This window comes from Canis aureus, chromosome 4, assembly GCF_053574225.1.
Source record: "Canis aureus isolate CA01 chromosome 4, VMU_Caureus_v.1.0, whole genome shotgun sequence".
Lineage (NCBI taxonomy): Eukaryota > Metazoa > Chordata > Mammalia > Carnivora > Canidae > Canis > Canis aureus.
Window position 1 is genome coordinate 54,510,667 of NC_135614.1, and position 20,136 is coordinate 54,530,802.

At 45.1% G+C, this 20,136-nt stretch overlaps 1 protein-coding gene across 1 annotated transcript in view; it reads left to right on the top strand.

Moving 5' to 3' along the window:
- ADAM19 (ADAM metallopeptidase domain 19) overlaps positions 1 to 20,136 on the top strand; it is an 83,382-nt gene that overhangs the window by 20,700 nt on the left and 42,546 nt on the right. Inside the window, exons 4-5 of the mRNA XM_077895705.1 lie at positions 11,337 to 11,415; positions 17,170 to 17,246. Coding sequence (XP_077751831.1) covers positions 11,337 to 11,415; positions 17,170 to 17,246 — 156 coding nt within the window. The remainder of the gene's footprint in view (positions 1 to 11,336; positions 11,416 to 17,169; positions 17,247 to 20,136) is intronic.

The window sequence follows — 20,136 nt, forward strand, 5'->3', positions numbered from 1 at the left end:
GGAAGGCTTCTAAGAGGAAGTGAAGTAAGGAAGAAGTTGGGTGGTAGGGGGAGGGGGGTGATAGAGTCGGCATATTCCAGCTGCACAAGGAAGAAACAAAGGCCCAACCGCAAGAGGAACATGTGGAGATGAAAGGGAGTTCTTTGTGGTTAGAGCAGAGAGTGAAGAGGGCAGAAAGAAATGGCAAAGAAAGCGGTTGGCCACGTAGACAAGGGTGAATCCTTGAAGGGCCTCAAAGGCTCCTTAAAGAGATTGGCTGTTTATCTTGAGGGCAACAGGGAGCTGATGAAGAATATTTTGAAAGTCAGGTGGTAATAGCATCCAAAATGCATTTGAGAAGGACTACTTCAGCTGAAGTATAGGGTGGATTGGAAGGGGCAAGACTAATGCAGTTCTAAGACCCATTCAAAAGTTTTATTATACTCTGAGTGAGAAATGATGGTGGTTGAATTTAGAGAGGAGGTAGCAGATATGGAGAGGCGATAGACGCATTGCAGAGATGTTTACAGGATGGAATCACAGAGATTAGGAGATGGGTTGACCATGGGCTGAGGGAAGGTGTGGATGCAAGGGCCAGTCTGAGTTTTCTGTGTGAGTAGGTAGTGGGACAGGGCTGCCAGTCCCTGGGCTTGCCCTTAGCTTGGGGTGGGACCTCAGACAAGCCACTTCTCTTTTCAGATCTTTAGTTTTCTCATTAGATGAAGATAATAATCCCCAGTCACCAACTTTGCAGGATCATGGTAGGGATCCACAGACAAAATCTATGTATAAAGTAGTGTCCTACTCTCTTTCCTTGGCCCTAAAAGGCCAGGCGGAAGCAAAGTCTGTCCTTACCCTGCTTATCTCTGTAATTTGGGCTTTTACATAGTTTTCTCTCCTTATCTGCAATTCTAAGGACTTAATCTCCCAGGAACTGGTGAGCCCTCTGCCTGTTCTAGCAGCTGAGGCCTCACTGGGGGCCTTTCTGGGGGTTCTCAAACCAGCTTTTGTTGAAAACAATGATATCATTGAGTGGGTGGAGCTGGGCCAGGCTTTCTGCAGCCAGTTTAAGGAGAAATGGGGTCTTTATGACTTCTGTACTTATGGCTCTTTCCCAGTCCCTTCCATAGCTCCCATGTACCCCACTGCCCCCTTTCCTGCTTTCTCCCCGGAGGTTACAGATTTGCGGAAAACTGACAGACTCCACATTTTCTCCTCTTGCATCAGTCTCCCTGGAGAGAGGTCCAGATGGGACAAGAGGCTATAATGACTGCATTATATCAGGCATGGTTTCTTTTTCCAAGCCCCCCTCCTCCCCTGAAAGGAAAGACAAGTCATGGAAAGGGATTCCTCTGGAAGGAGACTGGAACACTAGGGAAAGAGGTGATCTAAGTGTTGGAAAAGATATCAGGCTTCTTGTATCCTAGAAGTGCTTTATCTCTTGCTGCTAAATTTGAGGCTTGGGGAAGAGAGCAAAGATTAAACTAGCCTTTCAGTTATGTGGTGGTGAGAATACAGCTGGGGAAAACAGATCAGTAATGTTGAGTAAGGACCCTTAGTTCCTATTCTCTATTCCACTCTTCCTCTCTGTCCCCAAAACACACACACACTCTCACGCACATGTGGGTGCACACACACATAAACACCGATGCGCAAGCACCCTTTCTCCGTAGCTGTGGAGGCAGCTTGTTAGGGGTACTTGGAGATTGGTTGCCTGACTGGTTTGCAGCAATTCTAGGAAGGAAGGAAGATGGGCTGGTTTAACAGTGACTTGGCCTCTTTGGGCTTATGCAGCATCTTTCCCAAAGAACAATAAATCTCTAGAGAAATGACAGGACAGAGGAAAACAGGCTTCCAAAGAAGGTAAAGTGTGGGAAGGTAAATATATAGGAGACCAATGGGAGACAAAGACTAGTCAGTAAAAGTTGTTGTGTAGATTCCTCTGGAGCCTTCTCTGGGCCGATAGGATCTGAAGTTGTATCTGGTGATTAACTTTTGTCCTTCCTGGTAGAGAGGAGGGAAAATTTTGAAAGTTTTGAAAGTTTTGTCCTACTTTTAGGCAAATAGGGGGAGGGCAGAGAGCACTTTTTTTTTTTTTTTTTTTTTTTGTATCTGCTTCTCCGTTGCCTTTGGCGCAAAATAATCCTTATGTTAAAGTGGCATCTTTGGGGGTGTCAGATTCAGCCTCCTCTGATCTTCATGATGGGAGATGCACATGCTGGGTGGAGGGCAGAAAAACTATGCTTGCTTCACTCACGTCTCCTACCATCCTAGCACAGTGCCTGGCACAGCACTGGCCTCAATCAATATTCATGGAATGAGTCAATGGGTTTACAGATGCAGAGTGTGAGGCTCGGAAGAGACACTGCAGCTTGGCTGCTGACCCAGAACAAATACATGGTGAATTCAAGCCAGGAGGAATTAGGACTTCCTGATGCCATATGCCCCGCAGTTTGTACTGTATGATGCTGCTTAATAAGCAGTTATTGATGAGATTGCACAAACATCCTTCCTCTCTGCCTTCTGGGAGTATCTGGATGGCCTAACTCTTGGATTATCTACCACTGACATTTAGCTTACTTTTGCTTATTTAGATTGATGGGTTTAGAAGCAAAATATAACTGTGTGATGTTGGGCAAGTTGCTTTTGCTCTTTTTCAAATTCTTCTATAAAAGTGGATTGAGGGGAAATATTGGACACAGAGGGCAGCATATAAAGATGCTTTTGTTGCAGCCAACTCTGCATTTTATATGCTGATTCCCCCACCCCCCAAGAAAACTTTATGGAAACGATAAAGGACAAATAGAATACGTTGAAAAGCAGCTGCATTTTTTTGAGCTCAGTTCAGAACTATGGCTGTAAAAGGACAAATCTAAGAATTTATAGGCAGTCTCTTCAGGTGCCACCACTAGAGTGACTCTGCTTCAGCCATTTTCATCAGATGTCACCCTCCGTGGAATTCGGTGAAATAAGATCTGATTGTCTTGGCCTCTCACTACTAACTCCAGGTGCCTGAAGTCAGTATGCAGTGAGAAGGGAATGCTTGTCTAAATGCAAATTGGGGCATTCTTCTGCCATGAAGGTGGCAGGGATGCGGGAGGCTGGGACAGTCATTGTCCACCATGATCTAGGAGGGCTTTCCAATATCTGACTCTCTTGACTGCAACAGCTGTGATTTGTGCTCTAGGATGCTGAGAAACATGGGGCAAGGTTTATCAAAGTTACTGGGATATTTAATCAGGACCTAATAGGAACCAAGCACTCACATTTAGGTCAGGTTTGTTCGTGGTCTTCACCCACCTGCTTATTGTTTGCTTGATTTTTTTCTTAGGATGGTTCACTTATTCCCCTCTTTTCTAGCATATTCTCAAAGGCCCAGTGATCTTAGAGGTTCCTTTTCTTCATTTCCCCTTTGTTTTATTCACAAACTCTATCTCTACAATATGCCTGTTGCCTCTTGCTTTGGCCCTTCCCTTGAGATTGATCTGTTAAACAAGCCACAATGGTTATTTATCAAAATCTGGCTGTTTGGGGTGGCCAGGTGGCTCAGCGGTTTAGCACCGCCTTCAGCCCAGGGCGTGATCCTGGAGACCTGGGATCGAGTCCCACATCAGGCTCCCTGCATGGAGCCTCCTTCTCCCTCTGCCTGTGTCTCTGTCTCTCTGTGTCTCTCAGGAATAAATAAAATCTTAAAAAAAGAAATCTGGCTGTTAGGCTGCTATCAGGCAATGTTTCTGTTTTTTAAATGTTTTCTAAGAAATGAAGATAGGACCCCATTTCCTTCAACTGTTCTTTTTCTTCTTCTGTTTTTTCCCCCCTTTAACTGTTCTTATCCAGTTCCAATAAGTACTCATAATGGGCTCAACAAATGTGTAAACTTTTGGGTGAGCCATTTTGAGGTTCCTTACCTCAGGTCCCTGACAGTTAAGCTCCCTGATCCCAGGAAATCAGCCCTATTTGCACAGAAAAGTTACTCATTTTTGTGGAGTTAGCCAAGAGGGAGGCATGAAGAGAATTAAATAAAGACCTTGCTGGTCAAGTGAGTAAACAGTGTTCATCCAAACATCCTTTGGTATATAAAAGCAAAACATAAGACCAGGAGCTGGTCGGAAAGATGCCAGGTCTTGTGTGGACTGGGAGAAGATGTAATGGGAAGCGGTTGGTGAAAAGGAGTGTTGATTTAATACATTGTTTGGAAACTTCCTTAATAAAAGGTTAAAGAAAACATGTTATGTAGCTTTGGCCTTTTGCCAGGATTGTGGGTGGCGCCATCTTGCTTCAAAGTGTTACTTCTGGGGCTGGTCCTCTGGCCAGAATGATACTTATTCAAGAAAGTCCTGGGATAGGAGGAGATCCCCACTCTATAGATTAGGAATGATGTTTAAAGTTCCGCCTTCCTTGGCCTTTCTGTTCCCTCAAAAAGGAATGCCTCTGCCTGTGGGCCCCTGGACTTGTCAGCCCTTATTTGGCTTTAGGGCCATGCCTTTGGCATGTTGGTTTGTTTCCATTCCTCCAGAGTCAGAGATGGAATGAGCACTGGTTTGGAAATCTTGGTTCTGAAACAGCTGTCTCTTCTCTCCTTTACTTTCTCCTTCGAAAACAAAAGAAAACAAAACAATACTTACTGAATTTGTTATTTTGTCCCAAATATGGGTGAACATTGGCCACTACATTAGAACAGCACTCTCTGCTTTTCAGTAACCCTTCCAGTGTCTGCCTGTCCTGAACTATTTCCATTTGATAGAAAGGGAGACTGAGGCCAAGTAGCTTATGATTGGCATAATATCCTCTAGCTGGTTAAAAAATATTAATACCCAGGGGTGCCTGGGTGGCACAGTCAGTTGAGCATCTGATCTTAATCTCAGCTCAGATCCTCATCTCAGGGTTCTGCGTGTAAGCCCTGAGTAGGGAGCCCACTTAAAAAAAAGTGTGAAGCCTACTTAAAAAAAAAAAAATTAAGATCCATAAAGAGAGAGACTAGTATTATGAACCCTCAGATGCCCATTATCTGGATTTTCCAATTATCAAGATTTTGACACACGTGCACCTAGCTATTTCTGGAGAAAATGATAACAATGATTTGCAGAACACAAATACTTTATGCTTTACAAAGGGTTATTTCACAATTGTTGATTTTACTTGACAAAATTCTATAGACTTTTTTGACAGCAACTCTATGAAGTGGTTTCCAAAATTCTTTCCATTTTATAGATGAGAAAACAGGCACAGAGAGATTAACTGCCTTGCCTAAGCTCATCAGAAGTGGAAATGTCAGAGCTAGTGTTTGAATGTTATTTTTTTAAAAGATTTTATTTATTCATGAGAGAGACAGAGAGAGAGGCAGAGACACAGGCAGAGGGAGAAGCAGGCTCCATGCAAGGAGCCCAGCGTGGGACTCAATCCCAGATCCCAGGATCATGCCCTGAGCCAGAGGCAGACACTCAACTACTGAGCCACCCAGGTGTCCTGTGTTTGAATGTTATCTTCTCATTTGATCCTTTCAATGATGCTGTGAGATAGTAATTATTACTCTGTTATTTTTGGTCTAGGACATGGAGGTGATTTAGGTGGCTCAAGTGAAAAGAAGTAGTTTTCATGCAAATACTAGTGAGCACTTGTCAAAGTTCGGTTTATCTCATTTATGGGGGAGCCAGGAAGATGATAGAACTGGTTTTAAAGGTGGATAAGGGAAACATGTATGTATGCATGCATTTTTTTTAATAGTGAAAAAAATGAATGTTGAGATAAGATTGCGAAGTTAGATATTTTAGGGGAAATGAAACCGTAACTTTTGGAGTTATGTTTTCTACTGGGTAGAAATCATTTGCATCTCTATCGTACCTCATTAGCGTTTTACAAGTTAACATCTTATTTTACAGGGATGTACAGGAGCTGCCTTAATTAATTATAACCTTTCAAAGCTACATCTCTCCCTCCCCCCAATGGAGTCTGAAGACCCCCAGCCTGCCCTTTCAGAGCCTACCACTCCCTGGTAATCTTGTACAAAATTGAATCTTTGGCCTTGTTTCTAGGGTTTGAAAGGACAGTCATCTAGAAAGTAGTGCAGCTGGTACTCAAACCGAAGTTTTCTGAGCCTAGAATTTCCCTCTGTGCTGCACAGATGTCCTCCTCAGGTTTGGGAGGGTGATTAGGAGACTAGAAATGGGAAAAAGAATTTAAGATGTTAACATTGATCTAGTGGAGTAGGAGAATTCTCAGAGCCTGAAAATGCATCACCTGGAAAAACTATTAAAAATACAGATTTCTCAGTCCTTCTCTAGAGAATATAAGTCTCAGTGGGGCTGGGTGGGGCCTGGGATTTTATACTTTTTCAGTGTTTCCGGGTGTTCTGCAGTTAATGGTCTAAGTTCCGTGATGATGGCAGTGAGAATATGAGGGAGAAATGACAGAGTTTGCATTATCATCAACATGGGTGGGCAGGGTGAAGATCCCCCAGGGAAAATAAGAGGGGCCATCACCCGTGTTTAAGTGCCAGGATACTCTTGAAAGACCTAGATGGAGCAAGCCTTGGGAGAAGGAAGCCTTGGTGTTAGTAAAAATAGCCACTGTGGGATGAGCTAAGTAATGTTGACTTGTGCTGAGCATAGCTACATAGGTTGTTTTTCAAGGTAGTTAGGAAATTGTTATCACTTTGTCTTCTCTTGGCTGCTTATCTAAAGCAGAGGAAGGAGGGCTGAGCTCAGAGAAGATGTTTTGCAGATTTGTTTGAGCTCTTTGGCTTCTCTCCCCAGAGGGAGTTTTAGAGATTGAAGTTTAGAGAGGCGTTTGAAATTTGTCTGATAGTAAATAATCCATGAAAGGATCATTCTGGTTTCGAATGTACCAAATCTTAGGCTAAGGGGTCAGGGCTGTTTCAGACTGCTGTGTGCATTTGGGGCCCGGGTGCATGTACACACAGGGCCCAGGCAGTTACAGGCAACTCTATTGTCTTTCCCTGGAGAGCAAGATTATGACTAGTATTTGGAGGGCAGCTTATTTTCCTAGGTGGAATTCAGAAGATGCAGGTTTTGCTGGAGGACTTTGGGGTCCGAGCGACCTGGGTTTTGCCCAGTGTGAGCATTTCCATGCTGGCTGCTGTTAGCATTGGGATACTGTCTCTGCCTGCTGTGGGCTTGTGAGCCTGCGGTGTGTGTATGGCTCCAGGGAGCATTTCATAGAAACTGCTTTTCCATCAAAGCCAGAAAAAGGAGGGGGTGGGGTGGGAAATCTTGGACAGTCTTCCTCTCTTCCTGGACTCACATCACTCACAACTTGTTTCCTGAAAATCCTAATACACTCCAGTGCTGAGAGATGGCTTCCTGCTGATCTGCTGAGCCAGCCCCTTGTCAGGGAGGAGATGAGAACAAGATGTGGCTAAAGAAGGGATGGGTGGGCCAAGCTGGGCTGCTCAGTGGCACTGTGGCCTTGTCCCTGAGTCCGGAGAGCACTGCCAGGGTACCACATGGACACACAGGCATAGAAGGGCCTGGCTTGGGCAGTGGGAAGGATTTGAAAGTGGTTTTTGTCTACCAGTAAAATTGCATGAATGGTGATGATGAAACATGACCCTTCCTTTTGCTTCTAAAAAAAAAAGGACCTTCCTGGCCAACATCTGCAACCCTATTTGGGGAAAGGGTTGTTGTTTCAAAAAACTAGCTTTGAAGTTCATATGGATTTATCCTCTTTCTCCTACCATGTGCCTTGCTTGTCCATATTTTCTCTGCACATCTAACATATATGCACATATGCACATCTAACAGCTCATGACATTTTTGTGACATCCCATGTGTCCTCAAGGCCACTATCATTACCATCAAATTGTGGTTTGGACTACTGGTTCCTGGAAGTGCTTTATTTTGATGCTTCCACTTTTTAAGAGAAACAGAGCAGAAAAGTGCTTAAAAAGTATGGTTAGGGCGAACAGCCGGGGTTCTGAAACGTGCCCCTGACATTGTGCTGGGAGAACTTGGATAAGTCAAATGTCTGAGTTTCCAGTGGCCTCACCTACACAGTGGGAAAAGGATTGGGACCACCTCATAGGTGTGTTGTACATAGGTGTGTTAAATGGTTTAACACTTAAATATGTGTGAACTGTTTTGATGGAACTTTCTGGGTTTTCATGTTCAGAATGGTCCAGGATGTGGTAGAGGCAGGAATGTGATGGGGGCTTAGGGACACTTTGATGTTCTGAAGTGGGTCTACTTTAAAAGTATTCTAAGACCTTGTGGTCTAGGTGTTTCTGCATCAAAATCACTTAGAGAGTTATTACAATGGGTAACCATCCATCAGGCCTCAACCCCAGAGTTTCTGTCTGCCCCAATATATCTGGGATGAGGCCCAAAATCTAGATTTTTAACTAATTCCTAGGTGATGCTGATGCTGCTGGTCCTGAAATGGTAGTTAGCTAGAAGAGGAAGCAGATTGTTCCAGGTTGATTCAGAAGACAGAATGAGACCAGTGGGTGCCAGTTACAGGGAGGTAGATTTGACTCAATGTAAGAATGTTCCCTAACTACTGTATGTCTTCCGAAATGGAGTGGGTGGTCATAAGCTCCCTATCACTGGAGATGTCCAATACTGAATGGCCATCTGGCAGATTCCTACACAAGGTAGAAGGTTCATTCATTCATTCATTCATTCATCCAATTATTCACAGAATAAACACGTACTGCCTGCCCGGGAGGTCCTGGGAGGTGGAGAGAAGCCTTGAACAAAACACCTGTGCCCTTGCTCTCAGAGAGCCCACAGTCTAATGAGTTTGGCTAAATTATTACTAAAGTCCCTTTAACACTAGGCTCTGAAAGTCCTATGGTGATGGTGTCAGATCCTCCGAATAAGAAACTACTAAAAGATGGTTATCCTTCTGGAGACATGGCCAGGGACTGCCAAGAATGTAGACCTCTAAGGTTCAATCTGGAATGTTCTCTGGAACATATCGGAGCATCTTGGAGCATCTGAATGTCAATGAATGAGTGATTTTTACCCCCTAAGACTCCAAAAGAGGCTAAGAATGTATTTGCCAGGAGCTCATTTCCTGTGGGAAAATTCAGATCTCCCACTGGCACTGGGATAGACCATTAAACTCTGAACCCATGACTAGTTGTCCATAATGCTGTCTGTGAAAGCAGATCCAGGAAATGGGGCTGCAGGAATCAGCTAATTGCTTTTTCATCTCTCTCAAGTGATAAGCTGGAGCATTCACGGTTGGGGAGAGTTGGGGGAAATAGGTAGATTTCCAACTGTTTTTCTGCATTCTTCCATCATAATCCCTGGTGAAAACAATGACAATGAGCTCACTCTGTGCCAGGCCTAGTGTTAAGCTATGTTTGTGCACTTTGTCCTTATACTCTTAATATAGCTCTATCAGGTAGGCATATCATCCTCATATTTACAGAAGTAGAAACAAAAGTTCAGAGAGGTAAAGCGGCTCACTCATGGCCATAGAGACAGTAGATGTCAGAGCTGGAATTGAAACTTCATTCTCTTAGACTCCAGATCATGCTCCAAGCTCCTCATGTTGGACAATTCATTCATTCACTCATATTCAAAAACTACTTAAGTCCTTCTTTCATTAAATAAATGTTAAGCACTGATAGATACTGTTGAACAAAACCGCTTGGCCTTGGTCCTCCGGGGGCTTACCATTTATCTCCCTCAGACAAATGGGTGACTCCTTCTTGGATCCTTGGCTTGTTAGATGCTAAGGAGAAAGATGTAGGTCTGGGGGACAGAACCTGCCAAATGAGCTATGGACCCAAAATTCCCATGTGAGTGAGAGTTTCTCTACACAAACTGGGTTTTGTACTTTGCTTTATTTTTACTTTTTCTTTCTTTTTTTTTTTTTTTTGAGTTTCTTTTCTTCTTGTCCAATCCTGGATGTTGAAGAGCTTGACATAGTATAAGAGACAATTATTATGACATGTACCTTCTGGCTGCACTCTGGGAGTCGGGGGGCGGATCTGAAAGTCGGGAGTTCCAGAACTTACAGCTGGAAGTGGCTCTGGAGACCCTCTTCAGTTGACCCTGTCTTGCTGGGAAATATCACCTCTTCCAAAACCAGGGTGGTCTCTGCAGATTGCTTTGTCTCCCCCTGTGCTGGCCTCAGTCTCTATTTTCTTCTTTTTAAAAGCAGTTTCAAATTAGGTTTTCAGTTTTCAAAATAAATACACGGTAATTATTTTTTTTAAATCAACCAATTTTCAGAAATATGCAACTTACATTGTGAACATCCGCAGTCTCCTGAGGTAATCACCATTAACAGTGGATGCTCGCTTCTCTAGTTGTTTCAATGCTTACACTGGTGTGTACTGTTACTAGTTTTTATTAAAAGGGATTTTTAAAATATATTTTTTCCTGAAATTTATTTAGTTTTTTTTTTAAATCTAACTCCATTTTTAGACTTTTTTTTTTCATGTTAGTACATATAGATCTACTTAATTCTTTTGTTAGTTGCCCAGTTTCTCTTCTTTTTGCCCCTGGACCTCAACTCTCTATAGATGCATTTTGCTTTTAACATGGCTGAGCTAGTTGAAACATCCACTTGGCTCTTTTTTCTTTTAACTTTTTAGAGAAGTTCTAGGAACCTTGTTTGGTGCTGTCTTGCCTTTGGTGAGGGATTCTTAACCTCAGCCTCAAGGGGTCTGTGGCAAGAGAGAAATCAATGTCCAATTTTAGAAGAGAAAAGAAAAAAAAAAAGAAGAATTTATTGTAAGGGTAACACACAGAGCTACCAGGTCTCAGAAAATCTGAACCAGTAGGTCTCAGAAAAGGCAGGCAAAGGTGGCGCCGGGCATCCATGCAGCTGGAACAAAGGAACAGATGAATTGCTCCCATCTGCTTGGTTTTTGTGACGTCATTCCATTGGCTTTAGCCTGGGTCATGGGCCGCCCTTGGACAGGGCCAGGTAGGACACCTTGATTAATAATCTCACCAAAACATGCAACAGGAAAGAGGGTTTCTCTTAAAGAAAAATTGGCATATTGATACTGGAATTTGGTGGATGCAGTGCTAACATTACCAGTGTAGGTACAAAATAGAGTCCATAGACCCTGGGAAATTTTGAATATGTGTTTGCATGTGTATATTCCTAGGACCCAGAAAAAGTTCCGACCACTGCTTTACTTTTGTTTACTTCATCTGGCTGTGTCCAAACTAAGTGATGAGCCCACTGAGTATAAAATTAATCAACTTCCTCCTGCCTTTCTTTGTTGTTCCTTAGGCCCTTATGGTGGCTTATTTCCTTCTGCACAGAGATGCTTGGGTGGTTCTTCCTTGATCATTTAATGACTGGCTTCTGTTTCCAGGATGGAATGGAGGCCATTATCTAAAGAGACAAATGTCTGTGTTTATTCTTTGCAGGCACCTTTTTGCTCCAGCCTACACAGAAACCCATTATACTCCACATGGCAACCCTCAAACCACTATGCTGAAATCTGAGGTAAGTTCAGGTTAACAAGATCTATCAAGCAGCTGGCCAAGCCTGGTCCTACCTCTGGCAAATAAGGAAATGCATGGTGGAGACAGTCCATGAAAGGTTGTTTGCTCTGACCCAAGACCAATGGCGTGAGCAGGAGAAGCCTTATGTGAATTTGTTTCATGAGGGCACTCTCTCCTCTGTGGGTTAAAATGCTCAAACAATATTTTAGGTAACCACATCTGATTAAAATTGGTATAAATCATTACGAAGCATACATTTCCCTTGTTGTATGTTAATTATCCACATATTAACAAAAGTTTAAGTAAAAGAAGTGATTTACTGGTAATTTCGCTGTTTCACTTAATTAGATGTTTAATTGATCCTTTGCCATATGGACATATGAAGTTTTATATTCTTCCTTTTTAATGTGCTTTTAGGTTATGTAGACTTTCTTGTTTTGCTTCCATCTTCATATTAGATATTTTTTCACTCAAAGGTGTTTTTGAGTATGGATATTTGCACAAAGATTTATCATTTTAAAAATGGTCTTTCAGGGGCACCTGGGTGGCTCAGTTGGTTAAGGGTCCAACTCTTGATTGAACTGATAGCTCAGGTCATGATCTCAGGGTCATGAGATATAGCCCTGTGTTGGGCTCCATGCTCAGCTTTACTTGTCCCTCTCTCTCCTCCTGTTTGTGCGTGCATGTGTGTGTGCACTTACACACACACACACACACTCTCTCTCTCTCTCTCACTCTCTCAAGTAAATAAATAAAATCTTTTTTAAAAAGAGTCTTTCAAATGGCTTGTCAGATGGATACATTTTAGTTTGCTTCACCACACCCCACTGGTGGGCATTTAAGGTAGTGAATTGTACCCATTTTATGGTTTGCTAACTTTTCCTGTGGTAGGATCTGTTAGCATTCGTGGGATCAGAGCAGTGGTTCTCAGCTAGGAGTGATTTCGTTTAAATCATTTCTTTTGCTTAAATTGTTATTAACATGTGGGTAACTAGCATGATACAAAAAATATGTTTCATGATGATTTATGTCAATTTTAATCAGATGCGGTTACCCTAAAATATTCTATTTCTTTGTTTGGCCATTTTAGCCAGTGAAGGAAGGGACACTTGGCAGTGTCTGGAGAGAGTTTTGACTGTCACAACTGGGAAGTGGATGCTACTGGCATCTAGTGGGTAGAAGCCAGGGATGCTGCTAAGTGTCCTACAATGCATAAGGCAGCCCCTCCACAGCAGAGAATTACTTGGCCTCAAATGTCAGCAGTGTGCAAGATGAGACATTCTGGAATAGGGTGATCCTTCTCAGACCATGCAGATGAGATGGGGGTGAAGAAGGGCAGGTGGACTCCAGCAGGAGCAGCAGTGGTCTTCTGCCTGTGGGGTGGGACATCATGGGCTTCTGTGGCATGCAGAAGTGGAGTGTTATATAGAGGACAGCAGGAGAGGTCCCTCTGCCTCAGTGCTCCTCTGGCAGCTTCTCATGGAATCTGTGCATCTTTAAACTGTCCCTGCTACAGTGCGGATGTCCAAAAGACAATGACAGCCACTGTCCATCAGTAGAAGCTCAGATTAGTTTTTCAGCTCAGCCTTGAATGGGGAAATGGACACAGGACAGCTCCAGTTTGATAGATCTAAGAGGTCGGGAGCATAGTAATCACGTAGCTGAGGAGCTGTGTTGGATCAATGCTATCTTCTTTACCAAGACCTTTCTGGATAGGGGAGGAGTTGGCAGTGTGGCCAGGACCCATGGCGGGCAAGTTGGCTGTGTCTTCTCATCCCCAGGGAGGCTCTCCAGCTGTGGCTGCATGCCTTCTTACATGCCCCTTGGTCGAAATTTCTTCCATCACGGAGACCTCTGTTCTCTGCCTTCAGGGAGGCAGGGAGGGGGCAGGCATGCCTTGAAAGCCCCAGGACCTCACAAAGCACCATCCTCTGAGTTTGGCTCCTGCACTTCTCTTTGCACAGTCAAGTGTGCCATGAGCTCATACTTCCTACTGTGAAAGCCCCCATGGGTGGCCCCCTCGGGCCGAGAAGCTGAGAAGGAATGCGATGACTTCATGACTGTTCATTTACTTGTTCTTTGTGCTCTCAGAGTTAGCCAGAGATGCTGTAAGGGCCTTTCAAAAACAAAGGAGTGGAAGAGAACGTCCCCTCACCCCCAGAATGCCCCTCCTTCCTAGCTGAAGGTCTTATTGGTATCCTAGCTGAAGCATGGGACAACCCATTATTTTCTTACATCCCCTCCTCTTGGACTCTTACAAAGCCCCCACCCAGCCTCATGGAGCTCCTACTCAGCTTTCTTATCTGGGAGCTGAGGACTTCAAAGAGAAATGAGAATAGAATAAACTATTTGGCTGTGCCTGACCCAGACATCGAGGGCTGCGACCCACGACCAGCCTTGGCCTGGGGTACTGGGAGCTCTGGGAACCTCATCAAACTCATCCACTGGGCCTGGAGGAGTTACAGATTTGGGGTCTGAAGCCAGGGCTGTAGGCTTGGCTTTAACTAGCTATGTGACCTTAACCAACCCTTTTGACCACACTGGTGTTGAGTTTCTTCATCAGAAAATTGGGTATGCTAAGATCTGACTCTCAGAGCTATAGAAGGGTAAGATGAATCACCGATTTTATGGGAATTTATAAACATTTCTCCCAGCACATTTTACTCATGAGGAAATTGAGAGGAGAAGAGACAAAGTAACATGTTTGTGTTCAGATAGCCAGTAAGTGACAAGGCTTAGACGAGAATGAAGTCCCTGTTGGCGCTAGAAGAGAGTAGGGCTGTGGCGAATTAAGTTCTGCACACTTTCCTGGGGCTGCTTCTGCTAGGAGAGGCTGTCGAGTCTAGAGTCAGGCTGCTGTGGTTCAGGTCTCCACCTGGCTGTGTGACGCTGTGAGTTACTTGAAACCTCCCCCACCTTTAATTTCACCTTTTTAAATACGGGAGTAATAATACCTACCTCATAAAGCTGTGAGGTTGTCAGAATTAAAGGAAAAATATCTGCATCAGTTTTTTTATCCAGTAGTAAGGGCTGGGTAGACGTTACCCTTCATTGTTTGTAGCAGAGAAAGGCAGGTATCATTAGCACCTGTGGTGACGTGTGTAAAAGCCCTGGGTCAATTTAAAGCATGTTACTACAGTCCGTTGTTATGCTATGTCAGAGAGCAGTGAGGGAGCACTGTCAGCATCAGTCCAAAGATGGGAAGAGGTACAGGGATTCTTCATGCCCATCCCTGGATTTGGATCGCTGAAACTAGCTGACCTTCATTTCTGAACTTTTTGACTCTCTGCCATTCTGACATCTGCGAACCCCATTTACCCCGTACAGGCCTGGCCCCCTCCTCCACCTGTGAATGATCCTGGGTTGTAGAGTTCATGGCCCCATGGCTGAGTTCTAAGGATCAGTTCAGAACCGGGGTGTTTAATGATGTGTCTCCAAGTCTTGGAATCTGGGAGGAGGGGAGAAACCACATGACATGCTGGCATTCCAAAGTAAATGGGATCCTGGCTGGAAGAAGGGTTTCGCCTGCCTCACTTTCCTTCCTAGGTGGGCACAGCGACTTTCCTCTGTGCTCCTCTGAAGGTCCAGATCTGGCTTGTTTGAAGTTTGATGCAATGAGAGGGGTTGCTGCTTGTCCCTCCTCCTGACTCCCTGAGCTTGAATGGGTGGAGGAGCCGAACCACATTGCTGGTCAGCTGTCCATTGAGAGTGTATGCAGGTCGTCACCAGGAGAAAAGGCACCAGTGGTCTGGGGACTGACCCTGAGCTGAGTGATGGCCTGGCCTATATCTTATGATCTGACTGCATGGCACAGCTGCATAGGACACAGAATTGGTATGGAACGACTGGGGATTCAGCCACTTGGTGGGCTTCTAGCTCCCTAGAGGCCACATTCTGCCTTTGACAAGGAGAATTTAATGGCTATATCATGATCACTAAGTTTTATTGCTGGCCACTCTGGGCCAGGTACCCTGCTCTAGGTCCTTGATGCATGTAGTATTCTCACAACCATAGAGACTGAAGACACTGAGGGTCTGAGAGAGGCTGTGGAACTGTTTCCATCACTGGCAGGTGTGGGAGCTTGCATTTAAATCTGGCCTGGCTATGCCAAAATACCTGAATTTGATTATCAGACCATACTCCCACCCAGAGCTGGGTGGGAGGTGGAGCCGGAGAATACAGTCGAATGGGTTTGCTGTCTCCTGGGTCCCCTCCCTGCTGGCTGAGGATTGGGGAACAACTGTGAGCAGTGTGGTCCTAGTGATGGATCACTTGGACTGTTCCATAGGCAGATGCCTGAAAATTCTGATTGGACCCACTTGGGTGTTGAGGGGAAAGACAAAGCTCCCGTGTCTGCAACTGCATGGCTCATACCCTCCTGAACACCTTTGCAAAACCTGACTCTGCCCTGAGGATTATACCATCTGTCTCTTCTGAGCAGCTGATCTCTCTTGAACTATTCAGGAAGAAGTTTATAGTAACGGGTCCCTTGTCATCACCCCTCTGTGTGTCGGGGACAGTCCTGGGCTGTGCCCTCCAGTCTGGTTTGTGCTTCAGTGCTCCCAGTTGCGTCCCAGTTGGCCTCTTAGACGCACTGGCTCCCCTACTTATAAAACACTCTGCTGGTGCCTCCAACTTTTATTTCAAGCCCCACTTCACAGTTTGTAATTAAATCTTTGTATGAGTTTTTAATTAAGATTGGTTCTCACAAGACGCCAAGTCCCAGGAAGGCTGGAGCTGGGTCTGTTCGCTCCTCGTTGTGTCTCCCAGGCCCAGCCGGGAGCCTGGCACGCAGCGGTGCTCGGCGGCTGGTTGTAGTCCCGAGGAGTCCAGCCAGGTCGGGGAGACCAGATGGCCGTGAGACACGCGCCAATGAGAGAACAGGATCAGAACTCCATGGATGCAAGTGCCAAGTCAGGCCTGATCCAGACACGCAGGGACTCGGGGGAGGTGGGGGTGAGGGGCAGCTCTGTTTCCTGGGGCTGCTGTCACAAAGCACCATGGACATGGGGGAGAGGGGGTGTAAAACCGGGTTCCAGAGGCTGGGAGTCCAAAATCAAGGTGTCGGTAGGGCCAGGCTTCCTCCCTAGTCTCCAGGGAAGGATGCTTCCTTGACTCTTTCAGTTTTCAGTGGCACCTGGCAGTCTAGTGCTCCCTGGCTTGTAGCTGCGTCCCCCGAATCTCTGCCGCTATCTGCAGATGGCCTCTTCTCTCTCTCTCTCTCTCTCTCTCTCTCTCTCTCTCTCCTCTCCGTATTTTCTAAGGACACCAGTCCAGGATGACTTCATTTTAATTTAATGACATCTGTGAAGACGCGATTCCAAATAAGATCGCATTCTGAGGTTCTGAGAGGACACGCATTTCAACTCTGCAGGGGGTCACAGAGGTCACAGAGGTGACTCTAGCGGGGAGGCAGGCTCTTTAGAAGTCAGCATTTCCTGGGGCCACGTGTCATGGCAAGAGCTGTGAAATGGTCATGAAGTCCCGGCTCCTTTGACAAGCAGGGAAAGCTTCAGCAAGGCAGACCTTTCTGCTTCTCTGAATCTTGGTTTCTTCATCTGTCCACTGGGGATGGTGACATCTGCTTTGTCCCACCTCCCAGGACTATTAAGAGGATCAAATAAAATGGTGGCTTGGAAAGCTCTTTGCAGACTGTAAGTTAGGATGTATATAATCATCCCTGGACTTCATGGGACATTAACACTGCCATGCTCATCAGTGTCCTTTCATCTGACCACCCTTTTCTCCCTGCTAGGAACACTGCTTTTATCACGGGACGGTGAGGAAGGCAGAACAGTCCAGTGTGGCGCTCAGCACCTGCCGGGGAATGAGGTAAGGGACCCTGACAGTGCTGGGGGGCACCTGGCACTCTCCCCAGGCATGGCATTTTTAGGACAGGCAGGGCTGGCTTTAGGCAGAGACCTTGAGAAGCTGTCCATTGAGAGTGTATTCAAGCCAATTCTAAGAAGGGATGAGCTTGGGAGAGACAAGGGAAATCCTAGAAAAACCATAATTCACTGAAATTGAGCTTTTTCTTGAGGAACTTTGTTTTGTTATGAAAAAATAGGTATGGTAAAAACCAGCAGATCAGGAGATGACTGACTGCCATTGAAAAAAATAGTTGGTTGTACTCAAGATCCCAAGAAGAGGGGGCACACCACATAGGGAAGCATAGGGGGCAGTCTGGGGGCAGGTTGTAGGGAGTGAGGGAGTGTGGGCAAGAGTCTTTGCTGTAGTTTCTATGGGAAGAAACAGGCAAGGCAGGGCAAGCAGGCTTAAGATTGTTCAAGTTGAATAATTCAGTGGGATCTGGGGCATATGGGCTGTTTTTGGTCATCTAGCACCTTACCCTGGGGTGACCAGGGCAGGAAGACTGGCCAAGAGGGTGAGAGCCTGCATTTGAAAGTTGTTTGCCATCCCTAAGAATTGGCAATTCCTGAGAAGGGCAAGGCCTTGGCTGTCAAAGCATCAGAATATAGGAAATACAAGACATGGTTTATACCCTTGAAATGAGCGTGAGCGCTTATTCTCACTTCTCCTTTGCTCTTCTCTGGTAGGAGTACTTGGTGGGCAGTTAGTGAAAAGAGGAGAAAGGAAGAGAAAGGAGAAGCAAGATAATTTTCAGGAAGGTCCAACTAGGTGGCACAATGGAAAGAAAGTGGCTCTTTGTTCTCTGAACCAAACTCCCTGAGTTTGAGCCAGTAGCAGTTGACCAGCTGGGTGACCTTGGGCCTCAGTAGTCTCATGTGGAACATGTGAATAAGAAGTAAATAAAGATCCCTAGTATCATGAGGATTGGATGTGTTAATAGATCTTTAATGTTTAGAGCTGGCTGGCCTATAGTAGCACTCAACAACCTCCCAGCGCCTTGCTTCCTAGGTGTGGCCAGCGGAAGGACAGCATCAGCATCACCTGAGAGGTTGTTCAAAATGCAGTTTCTCAGGTCTCATCTAGAATGACTGGATCATAATCTGCGTTCTACCAAGATCCCTGGGGTTTCCTATGCACTTTAGTTTGTACCTGAGAATACCTGTTTCTTAAGGATATGCATCTGATCTCAAATATCTGTTTCTCTCCTCCAGCCATGCTAGTGCTTTGCATGTAGTAGGATCTCTACATGTATGTTGAAGTCATAAATTTCATTTAATTAGACTCTTCCCACTCTCTCTTTCTTTGAAAAAGAGATGATGATCTGAAAAACCTGCATTCTCATTACTAATATTAATTGCTGGGTATTAATTGCCTATACTATGTGGCACCTACACCCAGTGTGTTGATGAAATGGCCATACAGTATGGGAAAACAAAAGGACCAAAAGGCTATGATTTGTAGCATCTGCTGGTAAGAATACTCACCATGACCAATTTAAAGCTGTCAACATGACGTTACTGAAGGCAGAATTGGGAGGTATGCACGTGACAGGCTCCCACGAGTCAGTAGGAAGTGTCTCCATTGTGTACCCTTCCTCTCTGTTGGTCAATTGATTCCATGACTCTTTTTTTTCCTTCAGCAAATCAATATGGGGTGCCTCCTTTGTGCCCATGCCCTACAAAGGTTGAGAAAAGATGGGCATTGAAAAGTAATTTTCTGAGCCCTTGGTTTCCTCTTCTGTAGAACGGGCATTGATGATAGATAGGCACAGTAGAGAATGTTAAGTGCTGTGTTAACTACTGCATTTTACAGACACACGGGATTATGATCATTTTATAACAATGAAGCCACACTAAACTTAACCCAGGCCCACATGTAAGTGGAAGGTCCCTCCTGCTGCAAATCGCATGTGTTTGTTTATAAACTAGGCCATGTTTCCTCTGTAAGGCTTTATGTGCATCTGCCGGAGGGAATTAGGCAGGAAACAAGCTTTGGCTGGGAGACCGTGACAGTGGCTCCAAATCCCTGGCTCAGATGACCTGGTTGAACCAAGCCAATTGGTCTCCCTGTGGTGTTTACAGGCTGAGCCACCACCACCTGCAGTCTGCAAGTAAACAATGTCTATCCCAAGAAGGAAGAAATGAACAGGCAGGTGCGGCTTGCTTCTCTCTGCCTCTTCCCCTGTGTCCGTGGTCTGGAGCAGTGGGAACTTGGCTTGGCCTCTCACAAATCATTCCCACAGCCGAGTTGACAGGGGGAAACCGGGTGAGCCGTCCACATGTTTCTGTTTTGCATGCTTCCTTCTGGTGTAGTCCCCCCGTCTTACTTTCCCAGCCTTCTCACTATACCCCTTAAGAACTTAAGGGTATCTGTGGGCCCGACTGGTTTAAGAACCAGAGCCGTATGCCAGATGTCTCATTCGGACCCCAGAGGAGGAGCAGCTACAGCAGCAGCAGACTGCAAACCTGTGTGACTCTCAAGTGCCTCCCCAAGGCTCATAAAGCCATGGCCCCATGCAAGAATCTCCATAGTGATTGTGCTTCTCTCCTGGGAACATGTTCCTTGTGACTGGAGAAAACAGGTAGGGTTTATACCAAATGGAAGCTTCAGGCTGTTAATACAAATAGAAGAGTTCCTCTGAGTTTCCAGTTTGTTCCTGGGCCCCCTCTTCTCTCCAAAGCAGTATTTGGGTGACTTTAATTGAAGTAGTAATACATGATCATAATAAAAATGAATTCAAACAGTATAAAAGAGAGGGTACAGTGAAAGATAGGTTTCTTTCTCATCCAGGATTTCCAGATTCCCCCCCACCCCACCAGAGGCAGCCATTGTTACCAGTTTCTTGTTTATT